Source organism: Apium graveolens, unplaced genomic scaffold (genome assembly GCF_009905375.1).
Source record: "Apium graveolens cultivar Ventura unplaced genomic scaffold, ASM990537v1 ctg5614, whole genome shotgun sequence".
NCBI classification, from domain to species: domain Eukaryota; kingdom Viridiplantae; phylum Streptophyta; class Magnoliopsida; order Apiales; family Apiaceae; genus Apium; species Apium graveolens.
In genome coordinates this window covers 9,136-28,442 of record NW_027419026.1, presented here as the reverse complement: position 1 = coordinate 28,442, position 19,307 = coordinate 9,136, and the positions used below count along the sequence as shown (strand labels likewise).

General features: G+C 36.0%; 1 protein-coding gene across 1 annotated transcript in view; it reads left to right on the top strand.

The window, feature by feature from the left end:
* Positions 1-16,332, top strand: part of LOC141702745 (tyrosine decarboxylase 2-like) — a gene marked incomplete at its 3' end in the record, with an annotated part of 42,147 nt that extends 25,815 nt beyond the window's left edge. The window contains exon 10 of the mRNA XM_074506370.1: positions 16,185-16,332. Within this exon, the coding sequence (XP_074362471.1) occupies positions 16,185-16,332 (148 nt within the window). The remainder of the gene's footprint in view (positions 1-16,184) is intronic.
* Positions 16,333-19,307: the final 2,975 nt, after the last annotated feature.

The following is a 19,307-nucleotide window of genomic DNA, read 5'->3' as shown; positions in this document are numbered from 1 at the left end:
CCACACGAACAGAAGTACCCTACTCATGATTTGGAGTTAGCAGCTATAGTTTTCGCTTTGAAGATTTGGAGACATTATCTGTATGGAGAAAAGTGTGAGATTTTCACGGATCACAAAAGTTTGAAATATATATTTACCCAGAAGGAACTTAATATGAGACAAAGGAGATGGTTAGAATTGATCAAGGATTATGATTGCTCGATTAATTATCATCCCGGTAAGGCGAACGTTGTAGCAGATGCGTTAAGTCGGAAGGAAAGGTTAAATGTGTTATCCGTACCTGAAGAGATATATAAAGAATTTCAAAAATTGGAATTGGAGATTAGAATTTGCAAGCCTGAGGAAGCAAAAGTGTATGGTATGATTTTCCAACCGGAGTTATTGGAGAAAATAAAGAAATGCCAGAAAGAGGTAATGGATCAAGATATAAATAGTTTGGTAGGTGAGGAATTATGCACGCAACAAGATGATCAAGGTATTCTTAGGTTTTCTTCAAGAATTTGGATTCCACCAGTGACGGAGCTGAAAATGAAATTTTACAAGAGGCACATAGTTCAAGATATTACATCCATTCAGGGAGTACCAAAATGTACAAAGATTTAAAGAAGAATTATTGGTGGCCAGATATGAAGAGGGAAATTGCGGAATGGGTTAGTAAATGCTATACATGTCAGAGAGTTAAAGCAGAGCATCAGAGACCAAGCAGATTGCTACAGCCATTGGAGATTCCAGAGTGGAAGTGGGAACATATTACCATGGATTTCATAGTTGGATTACCAAGGACAAGGGCTAATCATGATGCTATTTGGGTTATAGTAGATAGACTTACCAAGTCAGCTCATTTTCTGCCTATAAATGAACGATTTTCGCTCGACAAGTTAGTTCATATGTACTTGAAAGATATCGTAGTTCGTTATGGAGTTCCAGTGTCTATTGTATCTGATCGAGATCCAAGATTTAATTCAAGATTTTGGAAGAGTTTTCAAGAATGTTTGGGAACAAGATTGAATATGAGTACGGCCTATCACCCCCAAACGGATGGCCAAAGTGAAAGAACGATCCAGACAATCGAGGACATGCTACGTGTTTGTGCTATTGATTTCAAAGGAAGTTGGGACGAGCATTTACCCCTGGTAGAGTTTGCCTATAACAACAGTTATCACGCCAGCATTAGGATGCCACCTTATGAAGCCCTTTATGGACGCAAATGTAGATCTCCAGTATATTGGGATGAAGTAGGAGAACGCAAAATACTCGGACCCGAATTGGTGCAGCAGACAAAGGAAGTTGTTGAAATTATCCAGAAAAGATTAATAGCCGCACAAGATCGTCAAAGGAAATATGTAGACCAGTCAAGAAAAGACATGGAATTTGAAGAAGGAAGCTTGGTATTATTGAAAGTATCACCGTGGAAAGGACTAACAAGGTTTGGGAAGAAAGGGAAGCTAAACCCAAGATATGTCGGACCTTTTGAAATCCTAAAGCATATTGGCAAAGTAGCTTACGAGTTGGCGTTACCTCCGCACATGGAGCACATTCACAATGTTTTTCACATATCAATGCTTAAGAAATATAATCCAGACTCCAGGCATGTAATAGAATATGAGCCAATAGAACTTCAAGCAGATTTATCATATGCAGAGAGTCCGATAGAGATTCTAGAGGAAAGAGAGAAAGTATTGAGAAATAAAGTGGTAAAGTTAGTAAGAGTATTGTGGAGAAACCCAAAGGTTGAAGAGTCAACCTGGGAGTTAAAAAGTGATATGAGAAAAAAGTACCCTCATTTGTTTTCTTAGAGATTCTGAGGACAGAATCCTTTTAAGGGGGGAAGGATGTAATATCCGGGATATATCATGTAATTATTTTTGCTATTATATAATTATTATGTGTGTTCAGTATATATTCTGTGAGCTAATTGTTAAGTGTTATCTGTACTTGAACATTCAAAAATAATATTTATTGAGTATTTTAATTTTTATATATCCAAAATAAAATATAGATAATTGTCATATCTTTCTAATTATTTTTATGTTGGTTTATGGATTTATAAGAATCATATGAAATTTCTAAAATCTTTTTCCGGGTAATTAAAATCTATTTTATAAAAACGGGAACCAACCGACGTCAACCGTTGTTACGTTTTTGGAACCCGAAACTCTTTCGAGAACTCCTTCCTAACCTAATTGTAATATTTCGAGCATATTCCATGTTTCGACTTTTTCGATCCGGCGTACGATTTGTCCTGCGCGGGTCCAGGCGCAACATTTTTGATACAATATTCGTTTCGGTAAATCAATAAAACCCGTATTTTCGATAAACGGGAGCTTTTTATTAAACTATCACAATTATCACTTCGTAATACGTGTAACCAGGTGCTGAGACCAAGACCGCAGTATAAATTGTACTGATTTGGATAATTATCCCGAAAACTGATACCGTTTAGATCAGTTTTTACAAATAAACGTACCGTTTTATATCTGGAATGATCCAACGGGATCCTAATTTTCCGTAATTATAAATAGCTTTTTACCGTATTTTATTTCATATCAAAATCATTTGCAGACAGATAATTATATAATTTTCAGAGAAAAACCCTAATTTCCTAAAACTGTTCTAAGAATCAAACAAGCATTTAGAGGTGTTATTGAATTCGGTTTGGAAAGCTCGAGTAACCAATCTGAAGGTCTTGAAGAGCTCTACCAGATTCCGTAATCCATACACCTGCAGAAATCAAGGTTATTTTTCTAAAAAATTATTTATTTTCGAATTTATTTTATTAAAAATATGAATTTTTGTTCGGATGATTGTTTGTTTGATTTGATGATTGCATGTTGTAGAGCTTGTTTTCCTGATGATTTTCATATGCCATACGTCTGATTTGGAGTTCAATAACATGTTCAAATTTGAGTTTGATTTTCGAATTTTAAAATTAGGGTTTATAATCCGTATGAATGTTCTTAATTGAAATTTGGGGGTTTCCTATTCTGTGATAGATTGATGTTGTGTTATAGTGGGTTGTGTTCTCTTTGAAATTTGCAATCTAGTCGTATAAGTTTCATGAACCAATGAGGTCTGTAGAGAAGGGAGTTGTGTTTTGAAGTTTTCCGATGTTCGCCGGAAACTAGAAAATTTCACGGCCAAATTCCGGCCAACTCAGGGATTGTTAGGATGAATTGATTGCATGGTTGTGTTCCTGGTAACCTGTAGATGTGGTCTGGAGGTGTTGGTGGGGTGAGGACGCCGAGAGCGTGTTCTCCGGCCATCCCCGACTTTTTCCGGCGACCGGACAGCAAAATTGCAGTTTGGTCCCTGCAGTTTTGAAAACGATGCAGTTTGGTCCCTGTAGTTTCCAGACTTTGCAAAAATTGGATTTCTGTTTTAAAAATGTTTAAAAATCATATTTCCTATTTATTTTTATTATAAAAATTCATTTTTAATTTCTAAAAATTCTAAAAATTATTATTTTAATTCTGAAAATTATTTTTAATTCATAAATAAATCTAAATTAATTAGTTAATTAATTCCAGTTAATTTCTAATTGATTAATTGGTCAATTAATTCAAAAATTAATTGATTAATTGATCTAATTAATTATTAATTAATTTTAATTAATTATTTAATTAGATTTAATTATTTAAAAATGATTTAAAAATTCTGAAAAATAGTTTCGAGCTTTAAAATATTATTCTAAATTATTTCCAAGGCTCGATAATTATTCTAAAATTATTTCGGAGCCAGAATTGGCCAACCGAACCGTGTTTATAACCCAAAATTGATCCAACGACCCGTTTTAATTCCGAAAAATGTTTTAAAAATCATTTTAAATACCAGAAAGCCTATTTATGACCCGAGACTTCTTTATAAATAATATATCATTGATTACGTGATGTATTATGTGCTATATGTGACTTGTTGATTGACTATCGGTCTATATATTCAGTGTTTACTTGATTATCGCATAACTTTCAATCCGTTAATCGGATTTGGGTAAAACGAAGGGTAGATAGAAGTATGTGTTGAATAGAATTCCATGAGTAAATTATTGATAGATGCTTATGATATATGAGCAGAAGAGGCAAGACGTAGGAAAGGGAAACAGATAGTTGAGGAGTAAGACGCTTGTGATTGGAAGCGAGTGCAGTGTAGTAAGCTAATATCAGGTAAGTGTTCTGAACTTTCTCGAGATATTATAGTATTTGATAGTCAGATTGATATTGCAAGTGCTTTGAAGCACTGAAACCTAAACTCTGATTCCAGTTATTGTTCTTGAGCCATAAACCTTATTCTTTCTAGACCATTGACTGTTGTATACCTAAACACAAGTCTCAAGTATACGATATTACTCCACAAATATATGTAAACAAAATCCCAAACACTGAACTGAATTACTTGTACATTTAATCATTGTATCCTATGCTTTGAAAGCCCAAATCTTTGAAACCCTGAAATGTTGATTCCTTTGTTATCCAATTCTTTCATTACCCAGCATCCAAGCTTTTAAATTGCCTTATTGATCCTTATAAGGATTGAAACCCTTTCATTGTTAAACATTTATTGTTGTTAATGATTTCGGTTATTGTTTATTATTGTATATTCTGTTATTATGTTAGAATTGGATTGTTTTTATAAAATTATGGACCAGATTCGTGGTCAGACCATATAATGGTCAAGTTAGGCCAATGTGTGCCTTGGATCCAGTAGTTAGAGTAATAATGTGTGCCTTGCTCGGGGTTAGTGCGTGACTGATCAGCAGCCTAACCTTGGTTTTTTTTAAATTAAAAGTATAGTATCCAATTCTAGATCATAATCCATTGTTCACTTGATATCATAATCATATTCACCTGATGATCATTATTCTCAGTTTTGTCATTGTGACTTGCTGAGCTAGTTAGCTCATTTGTGCGATGTTGTTTATATTCTTTCCAGTTAAAAAGGAACCAGTTGGTAGCAAGGATCTCCAGTCCAGCGCGAGAGCTAGGGGTTCAGGTTGAGAAAGCTGAGCTAGTAGGCTTCTTTTGGGATAATTTAAATTTGTAAAAGTTTGTAATAATGTTTAATACTCAGTTTGAGTTTGAAATAGTTGGGATTTGAACGGTTTGTAATATATTAGTGTGTTTGGCTTGTATGCATACTTTAACCTGTTGCGGTCCGTGGTGGTTGGTAAGTAGGGTCACTGCATATATTATTATTATCTTTATTATTGTTATAAACAGGTTATAATTAAGGTATGTGTGGACCCCAAACTTCTGACCCGGGTTTGGAGGGCGCCACACTTGAGTTCCAAATATTGCTTCAGGTTGGGTCAAAGCATACCCAATATCAGAATTAGCAAGGAAATCCTGAATAAAGTGAAGTTCCGATGGAGCTTCAGCCTTGCTAAGAATAGACGAGTAGTTGTTAGGAACAAACTTAGCTCCATTGAAAATCAAGTCTTTTGGTGCCATCTCTGTAGCTAATAAAGTGAGAAAGATAGTGTTTGCAAGGTGTTTGATAAAAGTCCTGTAAGAAAATGCTTCAGAGAATATTAGAGAGAGAGAGAGAGAGAATAAAAGAGATTAAGAATAGAAAAGTAAGTAAAAGATTAGAAAATCTTTTAACTCCCATATATATACTCTCTCCACTCAACAGTTATATTTTTGAAGCAAGGGATACACTTTACACCTGGCAACGTGTGAACAGACAGTAAAAAGTTAAAGCAGGAGTTAATGGGCACGTAAAATAAGCAATAATTACCGTGCACATGCAGTTTTTCAGGACAAACACGTTTACCACTAACCCATGATGATTATGACTGTTTTTATCTTACCCAAATATATTCTGATTTAAATATGACTGTTTCAATTTTTACCACAAATAAGTCAAGTAAAGAATAATGCCACGTAAGCATCAAGGATTCTATCAGGATTTAATATCAGAACTTAAACTTATATCAGATTTTAACAGTCATCAAAATATGGCTTCTGAACTCAAAAAGTGAATATCTTTTTCTGTGATTCTTCATACAAATATTGATTTGATTCTTCAGAGTTTAATCTTCAGAACTTGTCCTCAAAATTTATGCAAATGACACTTAAATGTTTGTCAAAAATAACTTAATCATCACAGTAATTTTCATCATTCATATGGAGTGAAAGTGTGTGCATTCAGCAGAATTTCAGATAAAGATTAAAGTCTGATAAACTTCAGTACATCTTAGAAATAAGGCATAACTAAGAAAAGTGCTTAAAATCTGTCATCAATCATGAAGTCTACTATATAACAAATTTATGCAAGAGTCCACCTCAACTGTTTGTGCTCATTTTATGCATCTTTTGAAATTCCTTTTTATAGTGGCTTCTCAGTGTAAGTGAGTCATGACTGCTTATCAGAATTTATGTTGTTGTCATAGTACTTCTCCAGTAATCAGAGAATATGAAAAGTCACCAAGAAAATTTATTTGCTTTTCTAATGCATATTACTTAATACCAGCAATGCACTTGGGTCTTCCCTCCACATATTTACTCTAGATCTCAAAGGAGTACCTGACTTTTATTTTCTTTTCTTTTCTTTTGATAAGTGAGGCTTATCAGCATTTAGTTCATTCTTAAGAAGCATTAGGAATTTGCTTATGTTAATGAGTTTCCACATAAACAACTAATTCAAACATGGGATTTCTAGTATGTTAAAGACTACTAGGTCAGCATCTAGCACAGTTATCCTCATTAGATTGAATAGTCACAGAACATTCAAAACACTGTTAGAGTTTAAAAATCCACATCAGATAACAATCAGCATTTAATGAATTCTCAATTTTAGCACAGATTATATGACAATAAAACAATCTGTAAACACTGAAAGAACCTGAAACCATTCCCAGTTCATTTATCAGTATTGTAAAAGTAGCTTCACATAGTGGTTTTGTAAAGATATCTGCTAGTTGTTGATCTGTTAGAACAAAATGCAATTCTACTGTACCTTCCATCATATGTTCCCTTATGGAATGGTACCTAATGCTGATGTGCTTTGTCATTGAGTGTTGAACTGGATTACCTATTATAGAAATAGCACTTTGATTATCATAGTAAATAGGAATTTTAGAAAATTCTAACCCATAATCCAGTAACTGATTCTTCATCCAAAGAATCTGTGCACAACAGCTTCCTGCAGCAATATATTCTGCTTCTGTAGTTGATGTGGATATTGACTTTTGAATCTTGCTAAACTAAGAAACCAATCTACCTCCAAGAAATTGGCAGCTTCCACTAGTGATTTTCCTGTCTATTTTGCATCCTGCAAAATCTGCATCTGAGTAACCTATTAGCTTAAAATCTGATTCTCTAGGATACCACAATCCTAGATCATTTGTACCCTTAAGGTACTTGAAAATTCTTTTCACAGCTATTAAGTGAGGTTCTCTTGGATCAGCCTAAAATTTTGCACAAAGACAGGTAGCATACATGATATCAGGTCTACTTGCAGTTAAATAGAGTAATGAACCAATCATACCTCTGTAATTAGTAATATCTGCTGGTGAGCCAGTATCTTTATCTAACTTGGTTGCAGTGGCCATGGGAGTGGATGCAGTTGAACAATCTTATATTTCAAATTTCTTCAGTAAATTTCTGGTGCACTTGGATTGACAGATAAAAGTACCTTCTTCATTTTGTTTGACTTGAAGGCCCATAAAATAACTAAGTTCTCCCATCATACTCATTTGATATCTTGACTGCATTAGCTTTGCAAACCTCTCACAGAGTTTGGAATTTGTAGAACCAAATATGATATCATCAACATATATCTGTATCAAAAGTAAGTCCTTTCCATGGTTGAGGTAGAACAGTGTTTTATCAATTATACTTCTGTGAAATCCACTTTCCAGAACGAATTGAGCTAAAGTCTCATACCATGTTCTAGGAGCTTGCTTAAGGCCATAAAGTGCTTTGTCAAGCCTGTAGACATGATTTGGAAATTTTGAATCTATAAAGCCTGGAGGTTGTTTAACATAGACCTCTTCTTCCAATTTTCCATTAAGAAAAGCACTTTTCACATCCATTCGAAAGATTTTAAAATTTTGTGAGCAGCATAAGCCAAAAAGATTCTTATGGCTTCTAATCTAGCAACTGGTGCAAATGTTTCATCATATTCAATACCATCCTGTTGAGAGTAGCCTTTAGCAACCAGCCTTGCTTTATTCCTTGTAATTATGCCATCACTGTCAGTTTTGTTTCTGAACACCCATTTTGTGCCAACAACTGATCTGTTCTTTGGTCTTGGCACTAGGGTCCAGACTTTATTTCTTCCAAATTCATTTAACTCTTCCTCCATTGCTTGCACCCAATCAGCATCTTGAAGAGCTTCTTTCACTTTCTTTGGTTCAGCCTGAGATAGAAAAGAGTGATAAAGACATTCATTTGATGTTGTAGTTCTAGTTCTGACACCTGCTTCAGGATCTCCGATAATTAAGTCAGGTGTATGTGATTTGGTCCACTTCCTTGCAGATTGAAGTTGACTTCTAGCACTGGATCCTCCCCCATGATCCATGCTATCTCCATCTGCATTTTCTAATGCTTCCCTTGTAGTTATGATCTCTGAAACTTCAGAATTTAACTTGGATCCTGCAGGATTTGAAGTATCAGAGCTTCCAGAATTATCAGAATTTGGCTCATCAGAGCTAGATGAATTAGAACTTGAAGAGCTAGTGACAGGTTCTGATGCTTCTTGAGAGTCTTGAGATGTGGTACGATTTCCAGCTTGCTCCTCCTGGACAGGTGCATTTTCCTTTGGAGTTGTTACCATAAATTCAATGACATCAGTACTTACAGGATCAGAGTTTAAGTCATCAGAATGTACAGAATCAGAATTTAAGTCTTTATTTTCAAATCTCAGCTGATCGTGATCATTGAAATCTTCAAGTCCAGTAATCTTCTTATCATCAAAAGATACATTGATAGATTCCATGACAACCCTTGTTCTTAAATTGTAGACTCTGAAGGCTTTTGTGGAAAGTGGATATCCAACAAAAATTCCTTCATCAGCTTTTAGATCAAATTTTGATAGCTGCTCAGGATGAGTCTTAAGAACAAAACACTTGCAACCAAATACATGAAAGTATTTAAGATTTGGCTTCTTTTTCTTCATTATCTCATATGGTGTTTTCCATGCTTGTTTATGAGTGTTGCATTCTGTGTAAAACAAGCAGTCTGCACAGCTTCATCCCAAAAGTAGGTTGGCATCTTTGCTTCATCAAGCATAGTTCGTGCAGCTTCAATGAGAGTCATGTTCTTTCTTTCTATAACTCCATGTTGTTGTGGAGTTCCAGGTGCGGAAAATTCCTATTTGATTCCATGCTCTTTACAGAACTCTTCCATGATTGAATTCTTGAACTCAGTGCCATTATCACTTCTTATAATTTTAACATAATCTTTGATCAACTTATCCAGCTGTCTGACATGATTAGTTAGAGTAAATACAGTTTCATTCTTCTTGTGCAAGAAGTACACCCAAGTGTACCTTGTGAACTCATCCACTATAACCATAGCATATTTCTTCTTTGCAATAGACATGACATTGACTGAACCAAATAGATCAACATGAAGTAGGTGATAAGGCTCAAGAATTGATGACTCAGTTTTGCTCTTGAAAGAAGATTTTCTCTGTTTTGTCTTTTGACATGAATCACAAAGGCCATCAGGAGCAAATACTGATTTTGGCAATTCTCTCACAAGATCTTTCTTTACAAGCTCATTTATGTTGTTGAAGTTTAAATGAGAGAGTCTTTTGTGCCAATTCCAGCTTTCTTCAATTGATGCTCTACTCAACAGACAGATTGCAGAACCATCAGAACTTATTGAAAGCCTGGCTTCATAAATGTTATCATGCCTGTAACCTTTCAGAACCACTTTGCATGTAGAATTGCTTACAACTTTACAGTGTTTTTCAAAGAAATCCATATGATAACCTCTGTCACGGATTTGACTCACACTCAGCACATTATGTTTAAGTCCTGAGACAAGAGCTACTGTTTCAATGATGGCATTCCCAAGAGTAATATTGCCATATCCCAGAGTTTTTCCCATGTTGCCATCTCCATAAGAAACTCCTGGGCCAGCTTTCTCCATAAAGTCTGAGAGCAGGGATTTATTTCCAGTCATATGTCCTGAACATCCACTATCCAGTAATAGAATGTTTTTCCTGTTGCCCTGCAATCACAAAGACCACTAATGGTTAGTTTTAAGGACCCATACTTGCTTAGATCCTTTGGCCTTTTTAAGTTTGTTAGCATTTGCAGCAGATTTAATATCAGAGTTTATGCTAACATGCTGTTTATCAGAACTTATATGAGACTTTGCATCAGACTTTATACTAGAAGGAATTAAAGCAACTTTCTTCAAAGAAGGTTTTATTTGATAATGATCATAGTACAAACTATGATATTCCTTACAAGTATAAATGGAATGCCACAAATTATCACAATGAAAACAAGGATTTTGTGGCTTAAACCTAACAGACTGACACTTAACTCCTGACTTAGGAGGTAAAGAGTTTATATTCTTATTCTTCCGGTAAAAAGAAGCAAGATGGTTAGAGTTTCCACAGTTATAACATTTCTTTCTAGGAGCATTAGGAACATGCATATAATTATTGCTTTTATTCACACCTTCCTTTCCATTCCTATTTTTCCTAGCTGCCTTTACCTTGTTGATATTTCTTATTTCTTTCAGCTTATACTTAAGCTGCTTCTTTGTCATTAAGCCTATATTAACTTCAGCTGATTTATCATGTTCTAATTTGTCAGAAGTTGACTTCTCACTAACTTCTGTCACAGGCTCTTTCATCTTTTCAGAATCAGACTTTACAGTTTTAGCTACAAACTTAACATAATTTACCTTTTTCTTAGCAGTTTGTTTAACAACAATTGGCTCAATTTGTTCAGTTCCTTTTTCACTTTTATCATCTCCATAACCTAAGCCCTCTTTCAGTTTCCACTACTTAATAAATTCTGAGTTGTTCTTCCAGAGTTAGTCCAAGTCCTGGTAATCTCTTTTTCTTTTTCTAACTCAGTTTTTAGAGATTTATTCAATTTTAGCAATTCATCTCTAACATAAAAAGCATCATCTCTTTCTTTCTGAGTTTGATGGAACATAACTAACTCTTTTTCTAAATAATCATCCATTTTCTTAAAAGCAAGATTTTCAGAAGTTAATGTTTCACAGGTTAAAGTTTGATCTCTGTAGCTAATAAAAACATGGTTTTAAGATATAATCTCAACTCAGTAATATCATCAGTATGAAATGCATAAGTTGTTTGAGGTACCTTTAATTCAGCAGTTCCAGGGCTGCCATCAACATTTGCCATTAAAGCATAATTCACCTCCTCTTCAGAATCTGAAGAGTCTGTCCAGCTTTTCTTCTTTGTGACAAGTGCCTTGCCTTTGTCACTCTTTCCTTTCTTACAGTCAGGAGATATGTGGCCTCTTTCACCATAATTGTAGCATTTGACATTTGAGTTGTCTCCTCTGTCAGACTTTGCACTTTTGCCTTCATACTTTCTGAACCCTTTCTTGGAAAACTTCTTTCTCCTTCTAAATTTCCTGTAGTCTATCTTTGTGATACCCTTCACCATAAGAGCACACAATTTCATCATCTCATCATCAGCATCTATTTCAGGTAAACTTTCAGTTTCTGAATCATCATCATCAAAACTTGATGATTCTGAATCAGACTTTATGATGAGAGCCTTTCCTTTGCCTTTCTTTGAGACAGCCACTTTGGAGTTTCCTCCTCAGCCTTAAGAGCAACTGTCCTTGACTTTCTCCCATGTCTCTTTCTCCTTTGATCCATCTCAAGTTCATAAGTCTTGAGCATACCATATATTTCATCAAAAGTAGTTTCATCAAGAGCATAGTTGTCTCTTATAGTAGTAGACTTTAAATCCCAACTTTCAGGAAGAGCTAAAAGGAATTTTATATTTGAATCTTCAAGATCATATTCCTTGTCCACCAGTGACAGATTATTCAAGAGTTTGACAAACCTGTCATATAAGTCAGTTAATGACTCATCACCTTTTGAGTCAAAGTGCTCATACTCTTGAGTGAGTATAGTCATCTTGTTCTTCTTGATTGCATCAGTTCCCTGGAATCTTGTCTCCAAAGCATCCCATATCTCCTTTGCAGTCTTGTAATGAATTACCCTGTCTGACATGACATTATCAATGGCACTATGCAGCAAATGCCTTACCTTTGCATCCTTGGCAATGGATGAGATATCTTCAGCTGTATACTCACTTTTCTTCTTTGGTATGGTCTTTGTTGGCTGATCTGCAACTACAACAGAGAGCTTGGTTGGCTTATGCGGTCCTTCATTAATTCTGTCAAGGTATTCTGGATCTGTAGCTTCCAGAAACATAGCCATCTTCACTTTCCATTTGGGATACTCAGAATGTCTCAGTATGGGAACCCTAATAGTCTCATATCGACTGTGGATTTGAGTGTTTTTAGTTTCTTCAGTTTTGGTGGGCTTGGTTGGATTTTCTGCTTCTTCACACATGATTGTTTGGATCTTTACTGTATGTGTGTTAACAGATAGGCTCTGATACCAATTGTTAGGTCACACAACATTGTAGAAGGAGGTTTGATACGGTATAGAATACAATCAAATCAATTTCGAACACAAGTAATAGTAATAAGATATATTCGATATAATAAACTCTGTTACAATGGAACTGTACTCTCTCAGTGATGAACAAATATCACGAGAGCTGCTAGGTTACAATGTATGATCTTCTCGATAATGATAACACATATAGTGTAAACCTATGTCTGTATTTATATAATACACAGTTACAAGATAACTTCTAATTGATATGGAATATAATTCTGTCTCCTAAAATATATCAATCAGATATCTTATACAATTCTTTCAGTCCTCTAACTCTTTCCATGCATATCTTCTTTTGTATTAGTCTCGATCTTCTTTCCTGTAAATCATCTTTCTTCCTTAACTGTATGTCCTCCCGTACTTAAGTTCTGATATCCATCTTCTGATATTTATCTTCTGATAATCTAAGTTCTGATATCCTTAAGTTCTGACTTCCAGTAAGTACTGATTCCAGTAAGTGCTGATATTTCCTGTTTGTTAAGATCTGAAAACTAAACATGAAACATATTAGACATGACATCTCAAATATATCTAACACGACGTAAAACAAGCGCTTCTTGGAAAGCAACCCAAGTTTGTTGTACATTAGTAGGTAGAGGAAGCAAGAAGAAAAGAGAAAAACACAAAAAAATCAGAAAAACGGAAAATTTCAGGGCCAACTTCAGAAGCTGAGCGCGGCCGCGCTGATCTAGCGTGCGGCCGCGCTGGAATTCCGGAAACCAAGCGCGCCCGCGCTGATCTAGCGTGCGGCCACGCCGATTTGGCAGAAGGTGAGCACGCCCGCGCTGGTCTAGTGCGCGGCCATGCTGGGTCCCGATTCAGAAAAAATAAAAGGCAATTTGTGAAGAGAAAATCGGGGACTTCTTTTAAAGATCATCTTCTACCCAAATTTTACTCTTCCACATCCCAAATTTCCCTCTCCAAATCAAACCCATTATTCCCACTATTCCCATAATCAATTCCCACTTCTATTCCATATCTAATTCTCTTCTCACCTCCTATATATATACACACTTATACACAAACTTCTCCACCACTTCTCAAATTCTCAAACACTTATCTTTTATTCTCTCTTATTCAATCTCAATGGCACCCAAGAGAAAAAGAACTCAAGTCAGTAGTAGAACCATTGATTCTTCGAGTGCAGGTGGTGTGAGGCCTAGGTTTTCAACTCCCGAGGCTGAAGCAGGGTATACGAGGCTTCTCTCGAAGCCTATAGTAAAGGAGCGAGGTTTTCTGCCATCGGGGAAGGATGGTAAGTTGTTGGAGATGATCTTGGAGATGGGCTGGGTTGCTTTTTGTGAGGCACCTGCTGCTGTGCCCATGAGTGTTGTTCGAGAGTTTTATGCTAATGTTAAGGCGGAGAAGAATGGTTTCACTGTGGTTAGAGGGATGACGGTGGAGCACGGTGCAGATACGATAAGGAAGGTGATTGAGCAGCCCACAAGGAAGCCCGGTCAGGTTACCTGGAACGATAAGACTCCGGAGGACTTTGATTTAGATTTGATAGTTGCTACTCTTTGTGTGTCTGAGACTCATTGGAAGTTCAAGAGGGGCATGACTGATTATTCCATGTTCCCTGCTTCGAGCATGAATAGGTTTGCTCGTGCATGAAATGCGTTTATCTGTGCTAACATCATGCCATCTTTTTATGTACATGATGTGACTGTGGAGCATGCATGGATATTGTGGGGGATTCTTCAGGGTGACTATGTGGACCTTATGTGTCCGTTGTGATGAAGCTGTGTGTGGCAGTTGGTGTCCATTGGCCAGCACACGAGCAGCTCCAGATCCCGAGTGCTCCGATTGACAACACCACTTTAGCGACGATGCAAGAGTGGGATGGAGGCAAGCCTGATTTGAAGGGGCTTCTGTAATATATAAGTGATGATGTCAAAGATTACTGAAGATAGCAATATCATTAGTTGCCCTAGTCAAAGTATGAAGCATAGCCAAATGGACATTTGATCTAGGAAGAATAATGAACTGTTACTTTTCATAATCTGTTAAGCTTGGGGTTAGTCTTGTTAACAGGCATGAATGTGTGTCAAGAAATCTTCTCACCAATTAGGAGAGATTGTTGTGCAAGACATGCCTGTATCTAAACAAGACTAAGTCATTTTGTCAACCCTAAGTAAGTTGTATTGTTATCTTAATTTGTATTTTGTACTTGTAATATTTAAAGTCTGTAAAAATATCAAATGAACAGACAGGAGCCTTTTTCTATAAACAGTATCAAGCCTAAGAATTCCATCTGGAAGAAGATCAAGAAGATCATGCCTCAGAATAATTATAAAGAAGCTAGGAGTTGAATAAAGCTGTTTTAGGAAAAATACTCTAAGTCAAGATCTCTACAAGTCACAAATTTAATATTATAGAGAAGTCATTCGAGAACTCCAGAATGGCTTATAGAGAAGTCAGGAAAGCTACTAGAGAACTCAGAGAGATATCGACAAGTCAAGAAGACATGATGGTTGGAGATATTGTCAAGTTATTTCTTCATTAGAGAACTCAGAGTTATCGACAAGTCTACATTTAATAGAGAACTCTGAGTTATCGATAAGTCAAGTTCCACTAGAGAACTCAGAGATATCAATAAGTCTAAGTCTACTAGAGAACTCGGAGATATCAATAATTCAAATTCACTAGAGAACACCAAGATATCGATAAGTTAAATTTTGACTAGAGAACTCTGAGATATCGACAAGCTGAATTTGACTAGAGAACTCTGAGATATCGATAAGTCAAGAAGCTACTAGAGAACTAAGAGTTATCGATAAGTCAAAGTGAATATGTGAAGACTAGAGATCTCGATAAGCCAAAATTCTCTTATAGAGAACTGAAGATCTCTACAAGCTAAACTAAATATAGAGTACTAGAGATCTCGATAAGCCAATATACTTATTGAGATGTCAAGTGTTCTATAGACCTAAACTGGAGATCTCGAGGTAAAATCTCAAAGTACAAAGTTGCAGATCAGTTTAATATCCAAGATTAATAATTAACAAACAATCCAAACAGCTGGATTGATAAGTCTACAAAAAGCAGCTTGAAGAATGTGCAAGATTAATGGTAAAGATTAACTGACAAAGGAATATCAAAGTGAACACGGGATGCTAAAGATATGCTAAGCCAGAAATGGAAGATCTACTTTTCTATAAGTAGAAATGACAAGTGACGGTTTAGAAAAGCTAATAGCATGTCTTATTGTACACTGTGTAAACCAGTAGTTAACTAAGTTATAAAGTTAACGCTGGTCCTTTAGTCAGTTGCAACAATTTAGATCAAATTTCTTGTAACACTCTCAAGGAGAAGCTAAGCTCTTTATCAACAAAGAGCCTAGAAATTTTGTAGCAAAACAGTCTTAATTTTAATACAAAATTAAGTGAGTTTTGAAGATCTGTGTTTTTTATTTTCGGCAAGCTTAAATTCTGCATGAACATATTTCATTACAAGATTTAGTTTACTTTCTTCAACCATAAACATTCAAGAAAAGCACAAAAATAGTAAAACACGTTCACCCCCTGTGTGTTATTCATTTCCTAACAGCTTGGATATTCTTTTTACCATCTGTCTGGTGGGAAGCCAGTTGTTGGGGCAGCTCAATCGAGCAGGATTGCATGGAGATCTCAGTTGGGTGAGGAGGCTAGCCCATCGCAGCAGGAGCAGGAGGAAGCAGGAGCAGATGTTGGAGTTGGTATGAGCACGACGCAGTATAGGCGTCTAGCGAGGAGGATGGATGCGATGCATGACATCCATAGTCGGTTTGCACGTGATCTCACCCAGGCACTAGGGACTGCATTCAGAGCCACAGGAGTTGACATCCAGTGGCCAGTATTTGGCGAGGACTCCGTGTATCCGCCTACAGACACGCCTGACACTCCACCCGTTAGGGGTGAGGATTCTGATTCCGAGTAGGTATGCCTGATTCCTTACTATTACCTTCACTGAGGACAGTAAAAATTTTAAGTTAGGGGGTAGTAGTTGAAGGAATATGTTTTGTGTGAGTCGCATGTAGTTTGCATATTTATGATAGTTTAGTGCATTTAGTTGCATATTTTGCCATGTAGTTTTTTTATTTTTGTAGTTTTTATGATAGTTTGTTCATATAGTTCATGCATTTACATAATAACATGATCCCTTAGATGATTTTTCCGATTGACTTGTGATATTGATGCTAGTGTAGTGATGTCGTATTTAGTGATGCTAAGTCTTGTCGAATTGATTTGCATGCTAGAGACAATTGTATTTCACTAAGTCTTATAGGTTGATTAAGTGCTAGATCCTGGTCATGGTTTGTTTGTTATCGAGGTTTAATCGTTTGTTTATATTTAGAATTTAGGATATTCTCTTAATGATAAAATAACATGGATTTTTAAAATTGGAAAAAATTGGATTTCATTGTTAGTTGTTGTGGCTGGGTGTCAAATGGCTAGTAGCCAGCTCATTTTATATGAGTAGTCTAGGGTTGAACAAGATGGAGCGAAACGCAGTCGTTCAGAAATTTATGAAAAAAAGAAAAAAAGAAGAAAAAAAGAAAAAAAAAAGAAATTATAAATGTTATGTAATTGATCACGAGTGGGCTCTTTAGTACTCGAGTTATTAAGTTTTTAGGGGATTTTGTGCCTAGTGACCTAAGGTTTTTACGGTCTGGGATCCGCTAACCTAACGTTCGTTACATGGGTACTATTGCATAAGTCTTTTGTGGACCTCACTCATTGCACGGTCAAATAAGCATATTTGTGTAGTTTATGTATTGTGAATAAAAGCGCGAATCCATATAGAACTCCAATATAAGAATTGAAGTGTTATAAGTTATTTTGAGTCTAGCTTTTATTTTATTTATAACCTTGCGATTGCTTTGATGAGTAGTGAGTCATGATTATTGATCTAGTTGCGATAGTATATCTGTAAGCATTTGCACACACGCACGTCTCTGGTTTGTAGGTTGATTTGTAAGGTTTGATTGATCTTTATGCGAATAACTGTATTTGTTGAGATGTTGCTTGTTGATTGGTTTAGTTATTCTATTGGGGATCGTTGCATTCATGCATTTTAATTTCTTATTCTTTGAATCTATTTATGCTTGAGGACAAGCATCGATTCAAGTTTGGGGGTATGTTGAGTGGCATTTATGACACTTTATAACACTCCATTAAGCTTTGAATTGGTGTATTTGTACTCAAGTTGTTGGTGTTTTAATGTGTTTTCTAGTGTTTTTGCATTTCAGGCATTAATCCGGGATTCAGGTGAATTAGCATTGATTTGATGCTAATATGGTGTTAGGAAGGTGTCCAAGGAATAAAGGCTCATGAAGACCAACTGGTTGCAGCAATAAAGGAAGGCAATTCCAGTTTTTCCAGAAGACCAGCGTGCCCGCACTGTGCTAGCGCGCGCCCGAGCCAGAGAAACAGAATGTCAGCGCGCCCGCGCTGGTGAAGCACGCGGCCGCGCCAGGTCGGGAATCCAGTTTCCTGTTTCAAATAGAAGACTGTTTTTATGGGCTTTTGGCTTTATTTGGGATGCTATTTAAAGACAATAAAAAGTCGTTTTTTATAACAGAGCTTAAGGAGAAGACGACAAGAAGACCTATAGCATAATTCAACGAAGACGAAGAAGATCTAGTTTATTCTTGTGAATCTTTGTTCTAAGTTGTAATCTTGGATGCTCGTTTCTTGTTTTGTTGAACCTAATACTCTGGATTACGTACTTTGTTTATTATTTGTTTATAAAGACTATATTTATTATACCATGCTTTCATTGGCACCCACATTGATGATGAGTCCGATTATGGGCTAATCGTTATCGTGGGGTTCTAGCGGATTTATTTATGGATTTCTTTAGTTGATTTATTTCGATGCCTTAGTGTGTGGTGTTTGTATGATAATCTAGTATTAATTGTGGTTATTCGTCTTATGAGCGTCGCGAACTTATAAGATAACGTGTTAATTCTTAATGAAGCGATAGTGAATTTAAGGATTTAGAACTTACCATGCTAGCATGGGTTCATGTGTTATTGTTATGCATGATTCGTAGGTAATTTTAATCATCTTACTTGCCCTATGTAATCACGATAGATAACTTATGCATTAAACCGTTATGTTGTCAAATTCTATAGACATATAGGGTCTCAATATAATTGATGTCTATTCAGCTTTTATCTCGTTTGTGGATGTCTGATAGTATGGTATTCGTACAACGAAAGTTCACGTTTATCAGTTTCGTGTTATCTGATTAGTCTCATCACCATTACATGCTAAGGTTAAGAATGAAAAGGCTATTGAATGAAGTACTTAATGATGTTAGAATCCCATTTTTGTGTCATATATTATTCAACTCTCTTTACTCTCTTTAGTTAGTGTTCTCTAGTATAATTCTCAATAGTTAACCGTAGTATAATCAAAACCAAATTGTTATTCATTTTAACATTGAATAATAGCCATATCATTGTTGCATAAGTGCATAAATCACATATTTCATTTAACCAGTCTATGTGGGAATGAACTAGAAATAATTCTATATTACTTGCAATCACGTATACTTGCGTGAATTATTAGCGCATGCTTAGCGACTAACAGCGTACTGGGTAAACCCCACTGGCTCACGCAATAGCCCGCAAACCACGTGAACCAAGGTAAACCGCATTTAAGCGACAGGCTCTGGATCAGAAGG